This window comes from Vulpes vulpes, chromosome 1, assembly GCF_048418805.1.
Source record: "Vulpes vulpes isolate BD-2025 chromosome 1, VulVul3, whole genome shotgun sequence".
Classification (NCBI taxonomy): Eukaryota; Metazoa; Chordata; class Mammalia; order Carnivora; family Canidae; genus Vulpes; species Vulpes vulpes.
In genome coordinates, this window is record NC_132780.1 from 17,011,083 (window position 1) to 17,026,888 (window position 15,806).

Sequence of the window (15,806 nt, forward strand, 5' to 3'; positions counted from 1 at the left end):
CTCCAATAGAACTTTGTGAGATAATGGAAATATCCTATTTGTCTACACTGTCCAAAATGGCAGCTACATACCGTTACTGAGCCCTGGAAATGTGGCGAGAGCAGCTAAGGAATGGAAACTTAACATGTATTAAATTTAGCTAATTTTTAAAAAAGATTTTATTTATTTATTCGAGAGAGCACAAGAAAGGGGAAGAGCAGAGGGAGAAGCAGACTTCCCACTGAGCTGGGAGCCCGACGTGGGACTTGATCCCAGGACCCTGGGATCGTGACCTGAGCCACCCAGGAGCCCCTAAATTTAGCTAATTTAAATTAAAAAATTAAAGAACCACATATAGCTAGTGGTTACCATTGGACAGCACAGGTGGAGAACACTCTGTAGCTGTTAGAAGCAATAAACTAGATGAGCAAACAGCAACATGGAGAGGTTGTTAATACAGTGGTGGAGTAAGATCACATTTTTTTTTTTTAAGATTTTATTTATTTGTTCATAGAGACACACACAGAGAGAGAGAGAGAGAGAGAGAGAGAGAGAGGGAGAAGCAGGCTCCATGAAGAGAGCCTGATGTGGGACTCCATCCAGGGTCTCCAGGATTACGCCCTGGGCCGCAGGCGGCGCTAAACCGCTGTGCCACTGGGGCTGCCCAAGATCACATATTTAATACCTCAATCTTGGTGCCTCAATCTTGGCTCAGTCAGTAGAACATGTGACTCTTAATCTGAGGGTTGTGAGTTCAAACCCCACATTGGGTGTAGAGCCAACTTAAAAAAATACTTCAACCTGACTCCTCACCTACACCCACCTTCCACGATACCCTGTATCATCAGATTTAAGGTGCTGGTGATTGTATTTGCACTATTATTTTGCATACCTCTGAGATAGAGAAAGAAACTGTCATTTAAATTATGATACAATGCTAAGATACTATTGGTTGTAAAATGCTGCCTGATTTCAGAATTGTTAAAAGTGTGAAGGAATGTGCATCTGAGAAGCAATAAAATGCAGTATTCAATCATCACAGTGGGGAGTATAGTTTGGGAATTGGGTTAATCTTTGATCTAAACTACTTTTTATTTGTTTATTTTTCAAAGATTTTATTTATTTATTCATGAGAGACACACACCACCGAGAGAAAAGCAGAGAGACATAGGCAGAGGAGAAGCAGGCTCCCTGCTGGGAGCCTGATGCAGGACTCCATCCCAGGACCCAGGGATCACGCTCTGAGCTGAAGGCAGAAGCTCAGCCACTGAGACACCCAGGTGCCCCTAAACTACTTTTATTTGGCTTTATAGAAGGATGCAGGCCAAATTATAGCATGGGGTTTGAACCCACAACCTCGAGATCAAGAGTTGCATGCTCCACCAACTGAGCCAAGCTTGTGACCTTCTATTAACTCTTTAATTATATTTGTTGTTTCTGGTGTGTCACCTCCTGCTGGAGTATAAGTTCTGTGAGGGGAAACTTGTGAGGGGAAGCTCAGCACCTAGAATAATGCCTGGTGTACTGTGTACCCAATAAATAGTCTTTGACGAATGAAAGTAAGAAAGAGAATGAGACTTGTAATACAATGGCTTCATGTAAATTAGCAGCAATAGCTTGTGACAGATGAGGCATGTTTTGCAACGACACATGGTATTCAAGGCCATTTGTATTGCTGCCTGTGGGGAGGGAAGGTACTGGAGCCAGGGATGACAGATGGAATCAAGAAATAAAATGAGAGCAGGTCTCTGCCAGGACTTGAACTCCAGAGCGTGATTAACTCAGCTCTCCTCACCTGAGATCTGATTAGGAAAAAGAGGACCTTTTTATTTGCATACGGTTTTCCAAGAAACAAGGTGAGTCTTTGCCCTCCCTGCTCTGAACTTCAGCCATCCCTGCTCACAGGACCCGGAGCAGTGGCTCAGGGAGGGCAATCTTGCTCAGGGTCATGCTGCAAGGCTGGGCATTTCCTTCTACCACACCAGATATGGTGGATGGGGGGTGCCTCCAGGGAGCAGCACACACCATCCAGCCACTTGTCAGGAACGTGGTTCCTGGCTGGATACAATGAAGCCACTGTAGGCATAGTCATTGGATGAATTAAATGAACAGGTGAATGGAATTTAGGATTATTCCATTTTTTCTTATTATTTATCTGGTGTTTTGAGATAGTAAGGGTTTTGAAAAATGTCTTCCCTGGGGGATGGTGCCAGTTTTGTGCTTTCACACTCCTGTTTCCATATCTAAGGGGCCTTGAATAATGATGCTGTGGGAGTAGGGAGAGGAACCATGAAGGACTTCTCTGGAAAAGGAGACTCCTGGGCCAGGGGTCCGGATCAAGAGGCCGGGGTCCTGGACTCATGGGTCTGAGGGAGGATAAGCTGGAGGTCTGGATTCCTGGGTCTGAGGGAGGAGGGGTTTGGGGTCTGGACTCCAGGGTCTGAGGGAACAGGGGGCTGAGGGTGAAGACTCCTGGGTCTCAGGGAGGAAAGGGCGGGGGGCCATGACCCTGGGTCTTGAGTGGAGAGAGAGCAGGGTCTGGTGAAGCAAGTGGGCAGCTGATGTTCAGTTACAGCAGCAATCATTTGCTCCATATGGTGTTCTGGATCCAGGTTCGGTACTTGCACAGGTTGGTGTAGACTCCAGGGTAGCCGGGCAGGGCACAATGCTCCATCCCCCAGGACACGAGGCCTTGGAGCTGTCCTTTGCACACCAGGGGTCCCCCCGAGTCACCCTGAAAGGGAGAGGCCGAGATGGAGACACTCATGGACAGATGTTCAGAGCCATGGGTATGGGAAATCCAAGAGACAGGGATGGGGAAGGAGGTGGGCTGAGATCCCTTGCAAGGCTCTGAAGATATCTGTCCAAAGAGTTGGGGTCACTGCTTTCCCTCTTCACTGATGCCTGCTAACTCTGCCCTGGACTGACCCCTGGGGCTCACTGCACTGCTCTAGAAAACTGCATGTGCCTCTTTATATCTCCCCATCTCTAGAGTCACCTCTCAGGGATGGACTAAGGTCTCTAGAGTCCCTGAGCACGGATTTCCTGGTGCTCATATGTAATAACAGCAATGAGGGCAGTGGTAAGTGCTGGCATGGCTCTGTACTTTTTCCATGGGATACCATCTAATTCCACCACTTGCCCTAAGAGGTGCTATGTCCATTTTACAGATGAGTAAACTGAGGCAAAGAGGGAGTAGATCTATTATCCAAGGGTGTACAGCTAGGAGGCAGCCCAGCTATTACAATCTCTCTGTTTCTGAGGAGGCCTCTGCTGATTTTCATGCTCCCCAGATCGTTTGATACCCAAGTCCCAGCTCCAGACAATCCCCTTGGACCTCACCTGACAAGAGTCCTTCCCACCTTGGGGAACACCTGCACAGACCATGCCAACGGTGATGGCTTGGGAATAAGCCTGCCGACACTCCTGATCCGAGGAGATATTGATGTTCACGCATTGCAGGGAGTTAGGGTACCTGACTGGGGGAAGGGTTACAAGTGGGATCTACCTTCCAGTAGGACCAAGAGTCTGGGGATCCACCTCCTCCTCCCTCAGACCCAGGAGTCCAGGCCCCCAGCCCTTCCTTTCCAGGATGCGGGAGTACTCACCGATGGGGCTAGATGTGGTACCCCAGCCCGACACGAGGCAGGGAGTTCCTGGGCGGGCACAGGAGCTGGCTATGGTGATGGGCCTCACTGCCCTCCCCAGCTGAATGGGCCGCTCCAGCTGCAGCAGCATCAGGTCGTTATTGTGGGTCTGGGAGTTGTACCGGGGGTGTGGCACCTGGCGAACTACACGCAGCACCTGCTGGGTGGCCTCCCAGTTCTTCAGGTTGTGCTTGCCCAGGGCTATGCGAAGGATCCTGGTCCATGTCCCCCAAAAGTAGGAATGCTCAGGATCTGACCTGGAGACCACTCCCCACCCTCTGGCCTGATTCCCTTGTCTGGTGATGAATTTTCCAAAAGTCTGAACTGCTTGTGGAGTGTTTGATGGACTCTTGTGCTCTTTCCCATGGCCTGGGCATTCCCTCTTAGGCCAATCCCACCATCTGCCCCTTCCTCTCTTGAGCTTTGCTCTGGTTTCTGGCTTGGATGTGAGGTGATGGTTGAGAGTTCTTGGCTCAATCCTGGGTTCTAGGCTCGGAGTTCCAACTGAGACTCTAGGCTGTGGCTTTAGGCTCTACATCAGAATTGTTATCATGGAGTAGGCTCCAGGGAGGCTCTGTCCTGGTTCCAGCCTGGCCCCTGGATTCTAGATATTTTGAACTTTTGAGTCTAAACTAGGATCTGGGCTCTGTAGATTGAGTCTGGATCATGGCATACTTTCTAGATATGAGTGTGAGCTCTTGGTGTTAGGATAGGCTGCAGGTTCTATTTTGAGCTCTGCATTATAGTTTGAGTCTGGATTCTAGATGTTGCTTTGAGCTTTTAGTCTTAGGGTAGGCTCAATTCTCTATAGAACAATGGATTCTGGATATGGATTTGAGTTCTGGATTCTTGCTTAAATTCTGGTTTATGATGTGGTTTTAGACAATGGTATGAACTCTGTATTTGAGCTTAGGGTCCTAAAAGTTCTTGATTCTTGGCTGGGCTCTGTTTCGGATTGATTACAGTTATGGTCTGGGCTCTTGCTTCTAGACTCTTGTCTGAAGAACCTGCCTCAGGTTGAGCTCTGGGTTCTAGATGGAGCTCCAGGCTATGGTTTGGATCCAAGTTTCTAGATGTTGGCTTGCATTCTGAACTTTGCATTCTAGACTCTGGGCTGAGTTCTGAGCTCTCGGTTCTACATCAAACTTTAGTTTATGGCATTAGATTTGCTTTATAGGTACTGGGTGGGCTCCTGTCTGGGATCTGGGTTCTAAGTTTAGATCTAGACTCTTTGAGAGGCTCTGAATTCTGTATGGGGTTTCAGATTATGGTCTGCATTCTGGGATTTAGACACTGGATTGAACTTGGGGTTCCTGGCTGCTCAAAAAGGAGCTATTGACTAGACCCTGAATTAAACATTGAATCTAGAATGGGTTCTGGTTCTATCTTACATTCTGAGCTGTATGTTATAGCTGTAAGCAGGGTTCTGGATTTATGGCTGGACTGCAGGTCTGGACTAGACTTTGAATTCTAAGTTTTGAGAGAGATCCTGAGTTTCTGAATGTGTAGCCTGTGCCGTAAACTGAACCATCAATCTGGAATGGATTCCTAATCTTAGTCTCTATATACAGCTTGGCCTCTAGACGGATTTCCAGATTATGTCAGGTTCTAGGTTTTGTATGGGACTCTAAACTGGCATATGGGTTCAATCTGCTTTCAGAATATTTTTTTTAAGATTGTATTTATTTATTTGAGAGAGAGTGCATGAGTAGGAAGAGGGGCAGAGGGAGAGAGAGAAGCAGGCTCTCCACTGAGCAGGGAGCCCGATGTGGAGCTCAATCCTAGGACCCCGGGATCATGACCTGAGCAGAAGGCAGACACAACTGACTGAGCCACCCAGGCGACCCTATTTTCAGAATCTAAACTGAGGAGTGCCTGGGTGGCTCAGTCGGTTGAGCATCGGATTCTTGATTTCAGCTGGGGTCATAATCTCAGGGTCATGATCTCAGGGTCGTGGGATGAAGCCCCGAGTTGGGCTCTGCACTCAGCATGGAGTCTGCTGGAGATTCTGTGTCTCCCTCTGCCCCTCTCCCCATGCACTCTCTCTCTAAATAAATAAATAAAATCTTAAAAAAAAAGAAAAGAATCTAAACTGAGTTCATGATTTGTGGCTGGATTCCATATTCTGGGCTGTGTTGGTAATTTGAGGCTCTAACCTAGACCCCAAACCAGAACCCAGCTACTACATTAGGTTCAACACAATGCTCCAGGTTCTTAGCTGAGCTCTGGGGCTCTAGACTCTGGAATTCACTTGGACAAGAATAGGGGAGGAGGTTACTCACGGGCGTGCACAGTGAGCAGCGGTGATGGCCCACTGGCGTGACAGCAGGGCCCCTCCACAGAGGAAACGACGAAAGGGACCTGCCAGCAGGGCTGCCTGCCATGGCTGGGAGTTCTGGATGCATGTATAACCACCAATTATCTTGTTCTCATCCCCTTGGCTCTGTGCCATGGCTGGAACAGGTAGAGATGGGGTAGGTGGAAAGCAGATGAACAAATGCTCTGACTCCCCAACTTTCTAGGATGTCTGGGACCCACAAATCCCCTTTCTTTACCTAACCCCTAAATCACCCACCTCTATCTGCCCCACCCAGTTTGAAATATGCCCAATGTCGCCCTCATTATTGTGCCAACACAATCGAGAGTTTTCTGATACATGACTCCCCATCGCCTCCATAGTATAACACTTGATCCCACAGCCACCTCATCCAGGGCTCTGACATATCTACTACCGTTGACTCTACCACGAATACTTTCTAACATCACTTTTTACAATACACCGCAATTCCCCCCACCTCCCATTAATCCTTCTCCAACACATTCAAGGAGCTCCTTGTCCTTTTTGCAATCTTCCCCCGTGTATGACTTTCCAGAATCTACCATCTCACCCCATACTCACTCCATCTGCCATGTCACACCCCTCCTTGTGAGCCCACTCCCCTACCCTCACCACCCACCCCCATCACTGCCAACAACATGCTGTCTTTCCTTTAGTTCTGCAGCCCTCCTTTTAAATAAAACCCACACAGGAATGGACAATTCTCCATAATGACTCATTTATTCCTCTCCATCATCTTCGACTCCTGTACCCTATTACTTCCTGATATCTTCATGACTAAGAACCCAGTCCCCCTCCTGCTTGCTCCTCAGTCATGACCCCCAAAACCGCCCCCCACACCTTCTCACCAGCTTACCCATGAGCACACTGGGTCCCTGGGAACCCTCAAGGTCTCTTCTCAGCATTTCCGGGGGGACTGCCCCCACCCCAGAACCCCAGACCCCACTGCTTTCTTACCTAGAGCTATGATCTGGAGTGCTGTCAGCAGGAGGAACATTCTGGGGACAGAGGTCAGGTTCTGGCAAATGCAGAGGGAAAGTGAGAGAGAAGTAGGCTACTAGAGACCCAGAGTTTGAGGGACAGGGACAGAGAGGGCCTTAGACAGAGACCCAGACCCTTAGAGCCATGGATGTGCCTCTGTGTGTGGAAGAAGTGGGGGTGGTGTCTTGCCTCCCTGTCACTCCGTGGAGGCCTTTTATCCCTGGTCTGTGCAGCTGGCCCTGTCCCCCGCCCTTCTCCTGACATTTTTTTTAATTGGCCAGTTTCCATTCCAGGACTCCCTGGTCCCATCTCCTCCCTCCCCTCTCTGGCCAGAGAAGCAGCCACAGCATTAATGAGAACCGGCCCAGTGAAGGTGTTTATTCTGGGAGGAACCCAGGGAGGGGGGACCCCAGGGCAGGGTGGACAAGGTGGGAGGGCTCCAGGGAAGCTGCTGGGAGGGGTTGGGAGTGGGAGACAGAGACACAGAAAAGGCTGGGAAATGTAAGAGAAGTGACAAACGAAGGTGAGGAGCCAGAGAAGGGTCAGAGAAACACAGGCCAGAGAGACAGGTGTCAGAGGGACAGAGACTAGGCAAAGATGGTGAAGGAGAAGGAAAGGGAATGTGAACATGGTCCAGGGGTGGGAAGACAAGGGAACAGGGGAGGCCCAGAGACAAGAGATTCATGGAGCGGGGAGAGTGGGAAAGCCGAGAAAGATATGGAAAAGCAGAGGCAAGAGGCTGAAAACAGAATAGAAATAGACACAAAGGAAGAGAAAAAGGAAGGTGGAGAGAAGGAAGGCAGATTACACACATGCCTAGTCCCCCCACCACACACACACACACACACACACACACACACACACACACACACACATGCCCAGGCCCCCACCACACACAGACTAACCGCAAAAGGATGGGAGGAGGGGAGGAGGGGTGGGGAGACAGGATGGCACCTGGGGAGGAGGAGGAAGATGCGGGGCAAGGCAGAGGAGGGGGAGTCGGGAGACAGATAACCAGGTGATGGGGACACATATAGCCCTGGAGGCTGAGATGGAAGGTGACCACAGTGAGGAGGTGGGGCTGGGAACTGGCAGGAGACAGGAGGGGCGGTAGCACCTGGGACTGTCTGGTCCCCCAGGCTCTCTCACTTTGTGGTTCTCACAGTCCTGAAAATTTGGGGAGCAGGGGCCCCAGCAGGAAAGGGGAGGGGGAGTGCAGAACTGGGGCCCCCAGCCTGGGCTCTGCAGAGGGGTAGGGGCAGAGTGGGAGACAGAGACAAAGATGGAGACCCAGAGGGAGGGAGAGAGACAGTGTCGAGGTGGGGAGGGGCTCAAGGGACCTTTCCTAACTTAGGGGCAGGGTCCCCTGCCCTCAGCACCTCCCCAGCCTCTCAAATTCCCTAAGGATTGCAATTTGTCCCTGGGCCTGAGCAGGGCACAGTGATCCAGGATGCAGTCTCTGCATCTTCTCCCTCTCCCAACATCCCAACGCCTCCCCCACCCCCGACTCAGGCTGACTCCCAAACTACTTTCCTCCCTCTCTGCCTGGGCTGCCACTTAGCCCTGTCTCTGTATCTGGGGACTGACTCTGTGCACCTGAATCCACATACCCATCTCCCTGTGTACACTTCTGTTTCCTGTTTCCAGACCCAGCTCTGAGGGGCCCTGGCAAACTAGAGGGGTGGGAAGCTGAACTGGAGTAAAGACTCCCCCCCCCCATTCAGGGCACAAGGTGATGGGGAGGGGGCTGCTCTGCATCTGGGGGCCCTTGTGGTGACACGGATCTATACAGGAGGTAACACTACATAGAAACACTCATGCACACACATGCACATATGCACACGGGCAAACAGATGCACATATGGACAGCCAACACAGGACTAGGCTACTGGCCCTCGTGGATTTCCTGGAGCCCATATGGCTACAGTCAGGCCTGCAGTTATTTATCTCCGAGGACATCACCATCAGAGGAAGCTGAGGGAATCAGCCCACAAGGACTGCTACTATCAGAGCAACTTCTTGGAGACCTTAAGTTATTTCCTTTTTTTTTCCCATAAGAATCTCAAGATAAAGAGCAACAAAACAGAATTTCCTGGTAAGTGCAAGCCCACCCCTTCCATCTGAGCATAAACCTTGATTTGATGGACTCATGGGGACCCTCCACTGAGCTGGGAGACTTTGGAAAACATGTGGCCTCCCTCGCCCTAAAAGAAAATGCTCTGCTTAAGCAGAATGTTTCAGTGAACCCCAGGGAGCCCCGAGCGAGGCCCAGGGAGCCCCAAGTGAAAGGCTGGCCATGGCCCACAAAGAGGCTCCCTTCACTGCCTTCTCACTCCCCAGCCCAGCTCCGGGCCCCTGCATGCTCCAGCCATGTTACTCTGTTCCCTCCTGCCAGCATCTAAAACCTGTACCACCTCCTCACCACTCTACCCACCAGCTTACCAGTCTTGTTTTCAATGACATGGGGGTGCAAGAAAAATTTAATGAATGAACAAACGAATGAACAGATGGTCAGAGTCCTCACCTTCAAGGTACTCATGGACTGGTAGGAAAGGGCAGTAGGCCAATAGGAAAATGGGTCTGGGGTTATGTGCCCAATGACAGGCAATGTGGGAGGGCCTGATGGAACCCCAGGAGTGGAGAAAAGGGCTCCCAAAGGGCAGGCTGTCTAAGCTGGGGCCTGTTGTGGATGAGTAGGAATTTGCCAGGGGGATGGAGGGAGTGTACAGGGTGGCAGGTGGTGGTGGTGGTGGTGGGGAAGGAGTTGAGGGGCTCTGAGTAGAGACCTTCAGGCAGGAGGATGGTGATAGAGCTCAGAGGGCTGGAAAGAAAGGTGGCCCCAAGAAGCAGAAGCCCAAGGGTGAGCTCTCAGGGCCCTTAGGGTCCTCCATGGAGACCTAGGTCTGGAGCTTAGGAGACTTAGGAGGTTAGAGACAATGGTAGGGTGTTATTAGCACAAGTGGTGCTGGGAGCCAGAACCCCGGGAGCCTGTGAGAGGAGGCTGCATTAGTGAGAGGACCAGGGAAGTCTGCCCGGGACCCTAAGGAGGACCCCCAGTTTAGGGGGAGAAGGAGCAAGGGGAGAGCTAGAAGGAAGACCAGGAAAGGGTGGTGTTGGGGATGTTGAGATAACTTTTTAGGGAGGAAGAGATTTGAGGGTGGGACACAGCTGGGCAGTCACTGGGAAGAAGGACAGAGGGGAGATTAGGAGGTTTTGGTGGCTGGTGGGACTGGAAGCCAGGGAGGGGGGGGGGGCGGGGGAGGAGCTGGTGGGTAAAGGCAGCCCTAAATATGTGGCAGCAGAGACAGGTGTGTGGGCAGTGAAGGTTGGTGAGGATGGAAGGAAGGACAAAACTGCTCCCATTTACTGAGGGCTTGGCACAGCCAGCCATCGTGCTGTATTTTTTAATTTTATTTTTGTGCCTTAATGTTCAAAACTTTAAAAAAAAATTGATCTACAGGATGCCTGGCTGGCTCAGTCAGTGGAGCATTTGATTCTTGATCTCAGGATAGTGAATTTGAGCCCTATGTTGGGTGTAGAGATTAATTAAAAACAAAATCTTTAAAAATAAAAATTAATTATAGCATTGAGGGGCGCCTGGGTGGCTCAGTTGGTTAAGCAGCTGGCTCTTGATTTCGGCTCAGGTCATGATCTCAGGGTCCTGGAAGGAGCCCTAGAACAGGCTCCATGCTCAGTGGAGAGTCTCTCCCTCTCTGCTCTCTTTCACTCTCGCAAATAAATCAATTTATAAAAGAAATAAAAAGTAAAAAATTGATTTGCTTTCTTATTGTAGTAAAACACACAGAACATAAAATTCACCATTTAAATCATTTGGAAGTGGACAGTTCAGTGGCCTGGAGTACATTTGCATGGTTGTACAACCATCGCTGCCACCTGTCTCCGAAATGTTTCCACGTTCCCCAGCCTGAACTCTCTGACCTTGTCCAACACTATCTCCGTGTCCTTTCATCCATGGCCCCCCCCAACCTCCAACTGCTTTTGGCCTCTGTGGGGTTTGACCTCTGTAGGTACCCCACAGAGGTGGAATCACTTGGCGATTGGCTTATTTCTCTGAGCTTAATGTCCTCAAAGTTCATGTTGTTGCATGTGTCAGAATTCCTTCCTTCTTAAGGTAAAATCATCTTCCATTGCACACTTTGGCCAAGGAAGTTCATCATGTGGGTTAGCTTCTTTCCTCCCTCCCTTCTTTCCCCTCTCCCTCCTTCCATTCAGCAACACAGAGCGCTCACTATGCATGAGTCACGGTTCTAAGCACTGAGGATATGGCCATGAACAAAAGAGGCAAAAAAATCCCTGCCCCGCTGAAGCTTATATTCCAGAAGAGAGGGCAATCAAGAGAAAGTTAAGTATAACATGTAATGTTACAATTTATGAGTGCTATGAAAAATAAGAAGAAAGTAGGGTCAGGGAAGACCCAATAGAGGTGACCTTCAGGCAAAGACCTGAAGGTAGTCAGGGATCCCTGGGAGAAGACTTCTAGACAGAAGAAGCAGCGAGTACAAAGGTCCTGAGGTGTGTCTGGGGACCAGTGAGGAGGCCAGCATGGCCGGAACAGAATGAGTCATGGAAAGTGTGGATCCAGTGGGATTGGTATTACCTTGTCCCCATTTTGTAGACTGAGAAACTGAGACTGAGGGAAAGTGGCTTGTCCAAGGTCACCCAGCTGGTCAGTACAAGAGGAAGAGTACAAACTCCAGGACCATAGGAATCTCAGCTCCACTACCTGAATTTTCTATTGTCTCCCAAGCTGATTTGAGGGTCAATTCCATGTATACACTGATTTGTGTGTCCAACACTGTTTTAGCACATTTTTAATAAATTAACTCACCGAACCTTCCCATGGTTTCATGAGAAAGACGGTCTTATTATATTCACTGTACAGACAAGGAAGAGGAGTCCACCACCCAAGTTTACACAACACTGAGTGGTGGCGCCATGATTCGAACCCAGGTGGAGAGCTCTTAACAACCAAAGGGAGCGAGATGCTCAAGAACAAAGGGGCAGATGGTGCAACCACCAGAGTGGTGGGATTAGCTCCAGAAAGGAGGAAAGACGCCTCTTCCATTGTTCCAGGAAGGAAGAAGGAAAGGGCGGGTGAGGTTTCGGGTGGGGTGTGAGTCTTGTGGCAGGAAGAGGAGGAGGGCCCTTGGGTTGGCTTCTGTTTCCTCTGGGAAAATCGATGCCAGCTCACCTCAAGGGGCACCTGGGTGGGTGGGGTTGGAGGGGTGAGGGTGGTGGGAAGGTGCCCAGGTGAAGCTGGCGATCAGGAATTTAAAGGGGCATCATTTGAGCAGTTGGACAATTATGCTTTGTTTTTCCCCAGCAAAGAGCAGGCCCGTGTAAGGCTGGTTGATGGAGGAAGGGATGCTAAGACAAGGTTGCTGGGGCTGTAGGTGGGGAAAAGAGTGGATTGTGGGGTACCGGAAGTACAGACAGAAGGGGCTTGGCAGGAGGCTGCATGAGAGGGTCGGGGTGCCTTTGAGGTGGAAGAACAGGTATGACAGAGCCACCCACAGCTCTAGAAGCATGAGAGGTTGTGGTCAGGGAGTGGGATGTGGGTTTCGTGGCTTTGGAGGTGGAGCCCTTCTGGATGGAGATAGGGACCAGGGTGCTACCGTGGGAATGGGTGACAGGGGAGGTGGTCTCAGACCAGATGGAGGCTGGGGGACTGCAAAACCAAAGGGTCCTCTCTCTTCAAAGCTCCTGAGTCCCTGTGTCAGGGAATGCCTGTCTCTGTCTTCGCTTATAATGAACATCAGGCAGATTGCCAAAGACCTCATAAACACGATCACGTTTAATCTCCATAGCAGCTTTATGAGGCTTAGAGACTCTTATTAGCAGCATGTTATAGGTGAGGAAATGGGGTCGCAGACAAAAGTCACTCGTGCAAGTGGCATAGCCAGGATTGGAACCTGGGTCATCCAGCTGTTGAATGCTATGCCACTCTGTCTTTAAATCTTTTTGTATGCCACTGAGGGCAAGGAATCTTCTGCTGGATTCCCCAGGCCCTGGGACAGGAGAATGAATGCTTGTGGGATGAGCACATGGACCCTCACCTCTGCCTTGTTGGGCCCCTGACCAGCTCTTGGTTTGCAGTTTTTCTAGTACCTCCATGTGCCACATCTCTCTTAATCCCCCCATTGGCCTTTTGTGGTGCACACCTAATCAGTCCCATTCTACAGGTGGAGAGAACCCAGGAAATGAGGTTGGTTGCCCAACACTGCGTGGTGAGCAAGTGGTGTAGCTGGGATTCAAACCCTTCTGACTTGATGCCCCTCTGCTGCTGATCTCACGAATCTCTTTGATTACCCAAACTTTCTGGGTAATCTCTCAAAAGTCTGAGTCAGCACCAGTATCTGCTACATGCCAGGCAGCCTCTGTATGCACACCTGGGCACCTCTGATGCCAGGTCAACAGGCAGCAAACATTTCTGCCCTACCTCCCTCCATCTTTATTATCTCTTACTTATTTCCTTTTAAAAAGTGGGAGAAGGTGGGTTCACCCCTACCAACCCCCTAAGTCTTCTTCTTGTTAGTAAATGACACCATCCTTTTCCCTGTTCCTCAGGTCAGAAGCTGGGAGTGGTCCTCGATCCTTCCCCCACTCCCACCTCCCATTTCAGCAATTCCTGTCACCTTAGCTTCAAAATTGTCGTGGAATCCATCCACTTCTCTCCTCTCTTACCAAGCCACATTTATCTCTCACCTGGACAGGTACAGTAGCATCCTACCTAGTCTCACTGCTTCCACATTTGACCCCTACTCCTACCTTCCCCCACCCCATCCCAAGTCCAAGTCCAGCAGCCAACGTGTTCCTAAAACATAAAACAGTATCATGTTAAGACCTGCTTAAAACCTATCTATGGGGGATCCTTGGGTGGCTCAGGGGTTTAGCGCCCGTCTTTGGCCTGGGGCACAATCCTGGAGTCCCGGGATCGAATCCCACATTGGGCTCCCTGCATGGAGCCTGCTTCTCCCTCTGCCTGTGTCTCTGCCCCCTCCCTCATGAATAAATAATCTTTAAAAAAAAAAACAAAAACATCTATGATTCCCCACAGCAAATAGAATAAAACCCAAAGCATCCTGTCTGACTTACAACCATCCCTCGAACCTCATCACTCCATCATTTATATCACTCCATCATTCACTGTGCCTCAGCTTCTCTGGACTTCTTTGATTTTCTCAGCATGGTAGTTGCCTTCTCAATTAAGGGTTTTTGTCTTCGCTGTTCCCTTTGCCTGGGACACCTTTCCTGCCACTGTGGCCACGATCACCTTGTCTGGAGCAGACATTGCCTTCTAGTTTCTATCTCAGCCCCTTCTGGGGGGCTATATTTCAACCTATAATTGCTTTATGTGTTTGCTTCCTTTTGTCTTTTTTTTCCTATGGCATTTATCACCATTGGATGTCCCTTATGTTTTACTTACTTGCTTTCTTGTGGATTCTGTCTCATATAACTTTAGTGTTATCTCTAATAGGGCAGGGTTTTTTTCCTTTCTTATCTGATTCTGTGCCCTAGCATATAGTAGGTACACAGTAAATATTTGCAGAATGAAATCAATGTCTCTCTCACTTGAACTGAGGCTTCATGAGGGCCAAGACCTTGTCTTGCAGCTTCACTGCTGAATCCCTGAGTCTAGTTTGCTACCTGGCATGCGGTGGGGCTCTGTATTAAATAGGCTGAAGGATGAGATGATCTCAAAGGCTTCTCTCCAGAATCTCTGCCTCTCTCGAAAAAGTCCACTTCCCTCTGGAATTCCTGACTCCTTACAGAATCTCTGCTTCTCTCCAGAAATCTGCTTTCCTCCAGAATCTCTGTACCCAATGCTTCTACTTCTTCAGATGTGACATTAATCTCTAATTACCCAGCCTTGGGAGAGCACACAAAGGGGGAAGATTGGAAAGCCCATCTTTCTGAGACTGGGCTGCAAATCCCTTAGGAGAAGAAAGTTTTGACTCTGGGAGCTGAGGTTTCTGCATCATCGGCCTTGATCCTTTCACAAATCCACTGCCATACTCCTCAAAATTAAAGATTCTTTGTGTTTATGGAGGGGATGCATTTACCAAGGTCAAAGACCACAGCAAAGTCTCCCTCCATGGTAACTAGTGCTCCTGCCTTAGCAACATCTCTGCTCTGCCCTCTGTGCTTACTATGGCTTTCTGCCTCAGCCAAAGACTGTCCTGTGTTTACTCTGGCCATCTGTCTCAGTGGCAAACATCTTTATTTCTGTTCAGTCTGTTTAGGATGGACTTCTCATATTGGGGTTCATATGGGAGCTCTTATGCTTACAAAACATATCCTGGAGTTTAGTAGGATTTCCAGCCCTTGGTGCGTGCTTCTTAAATAGCCCTCATAACCATTCCCACTATGCCCACGCCCTTGCCACTGCTCTGTTTTGGCTTCCCCCTGCAGTCTTCCTGGACATTGCCTCAGAAGGAGCTTTCTGATACCCAGAGCTAGTCCTGTCTGGTCTGAAGCCTCCCTAGCACCCTATTATTCCCAACATACAGCCCACGTGTACAGCAGCTTTCTGCTCTTCTCAGGGGCCCAGCTACTTGGGCTAGCTCCTCCCTAGCCATCCTGCCCTGGGGACAGCCATTCCACATGGGTCTAAGCACATGGGTGCTTCCTGACCTGTAGACCTCTGCACCTGCTGTTCTCTCAGCGTTGGCTCCCTCCCACCGCCTTCTCATGCTCATTCTTACTCACCTTCTGGGGCCTGGTTTAAACACTACCTCCTTCAGAAGGCATTCTCTGATGCCCCACGCTGAGCAGGATACCCTAACTCTGGGCTCCCCTGTGCCCTTGCTAACACCACACTGGGGCACGTATCCTTTTGT

General features: G+C 49.8%; 1 protein-coding gene across 1 annotated transcript; it reads right to left on the reverse strand.

Annotated features, from left to right (window-relative positions):
* Window positions 1-482: 482 nt before the first annotated feature.
* Window positions 483-9,201, reverse strand: KLK14 (kallikrein related peptidase 14). Its single transcript, XM_072757640.1, has 5 exons — window positions 6,922-9,201; window positions 5,909-6,080; window positions 3,588-3,841; window positions 3,322-3,458; window positions 483-2,713 (listed from the first exon to the last, which is right to left on the reverse strand). Exons 1-5 carry the CDS (start codon window positions 6,959-6,961, stop codon window positions 2,561-2,563), a joined length of 756 nt encoding a protein of 251 aa, XP_072613741.1. The 5' UTR covers window positions 6,962-9,201; the 3' UTR covers window positions 483-2,560.
* Between the last annotated feature and the right edge of the window lie 6,605 nt (window positions 9,202-15,806).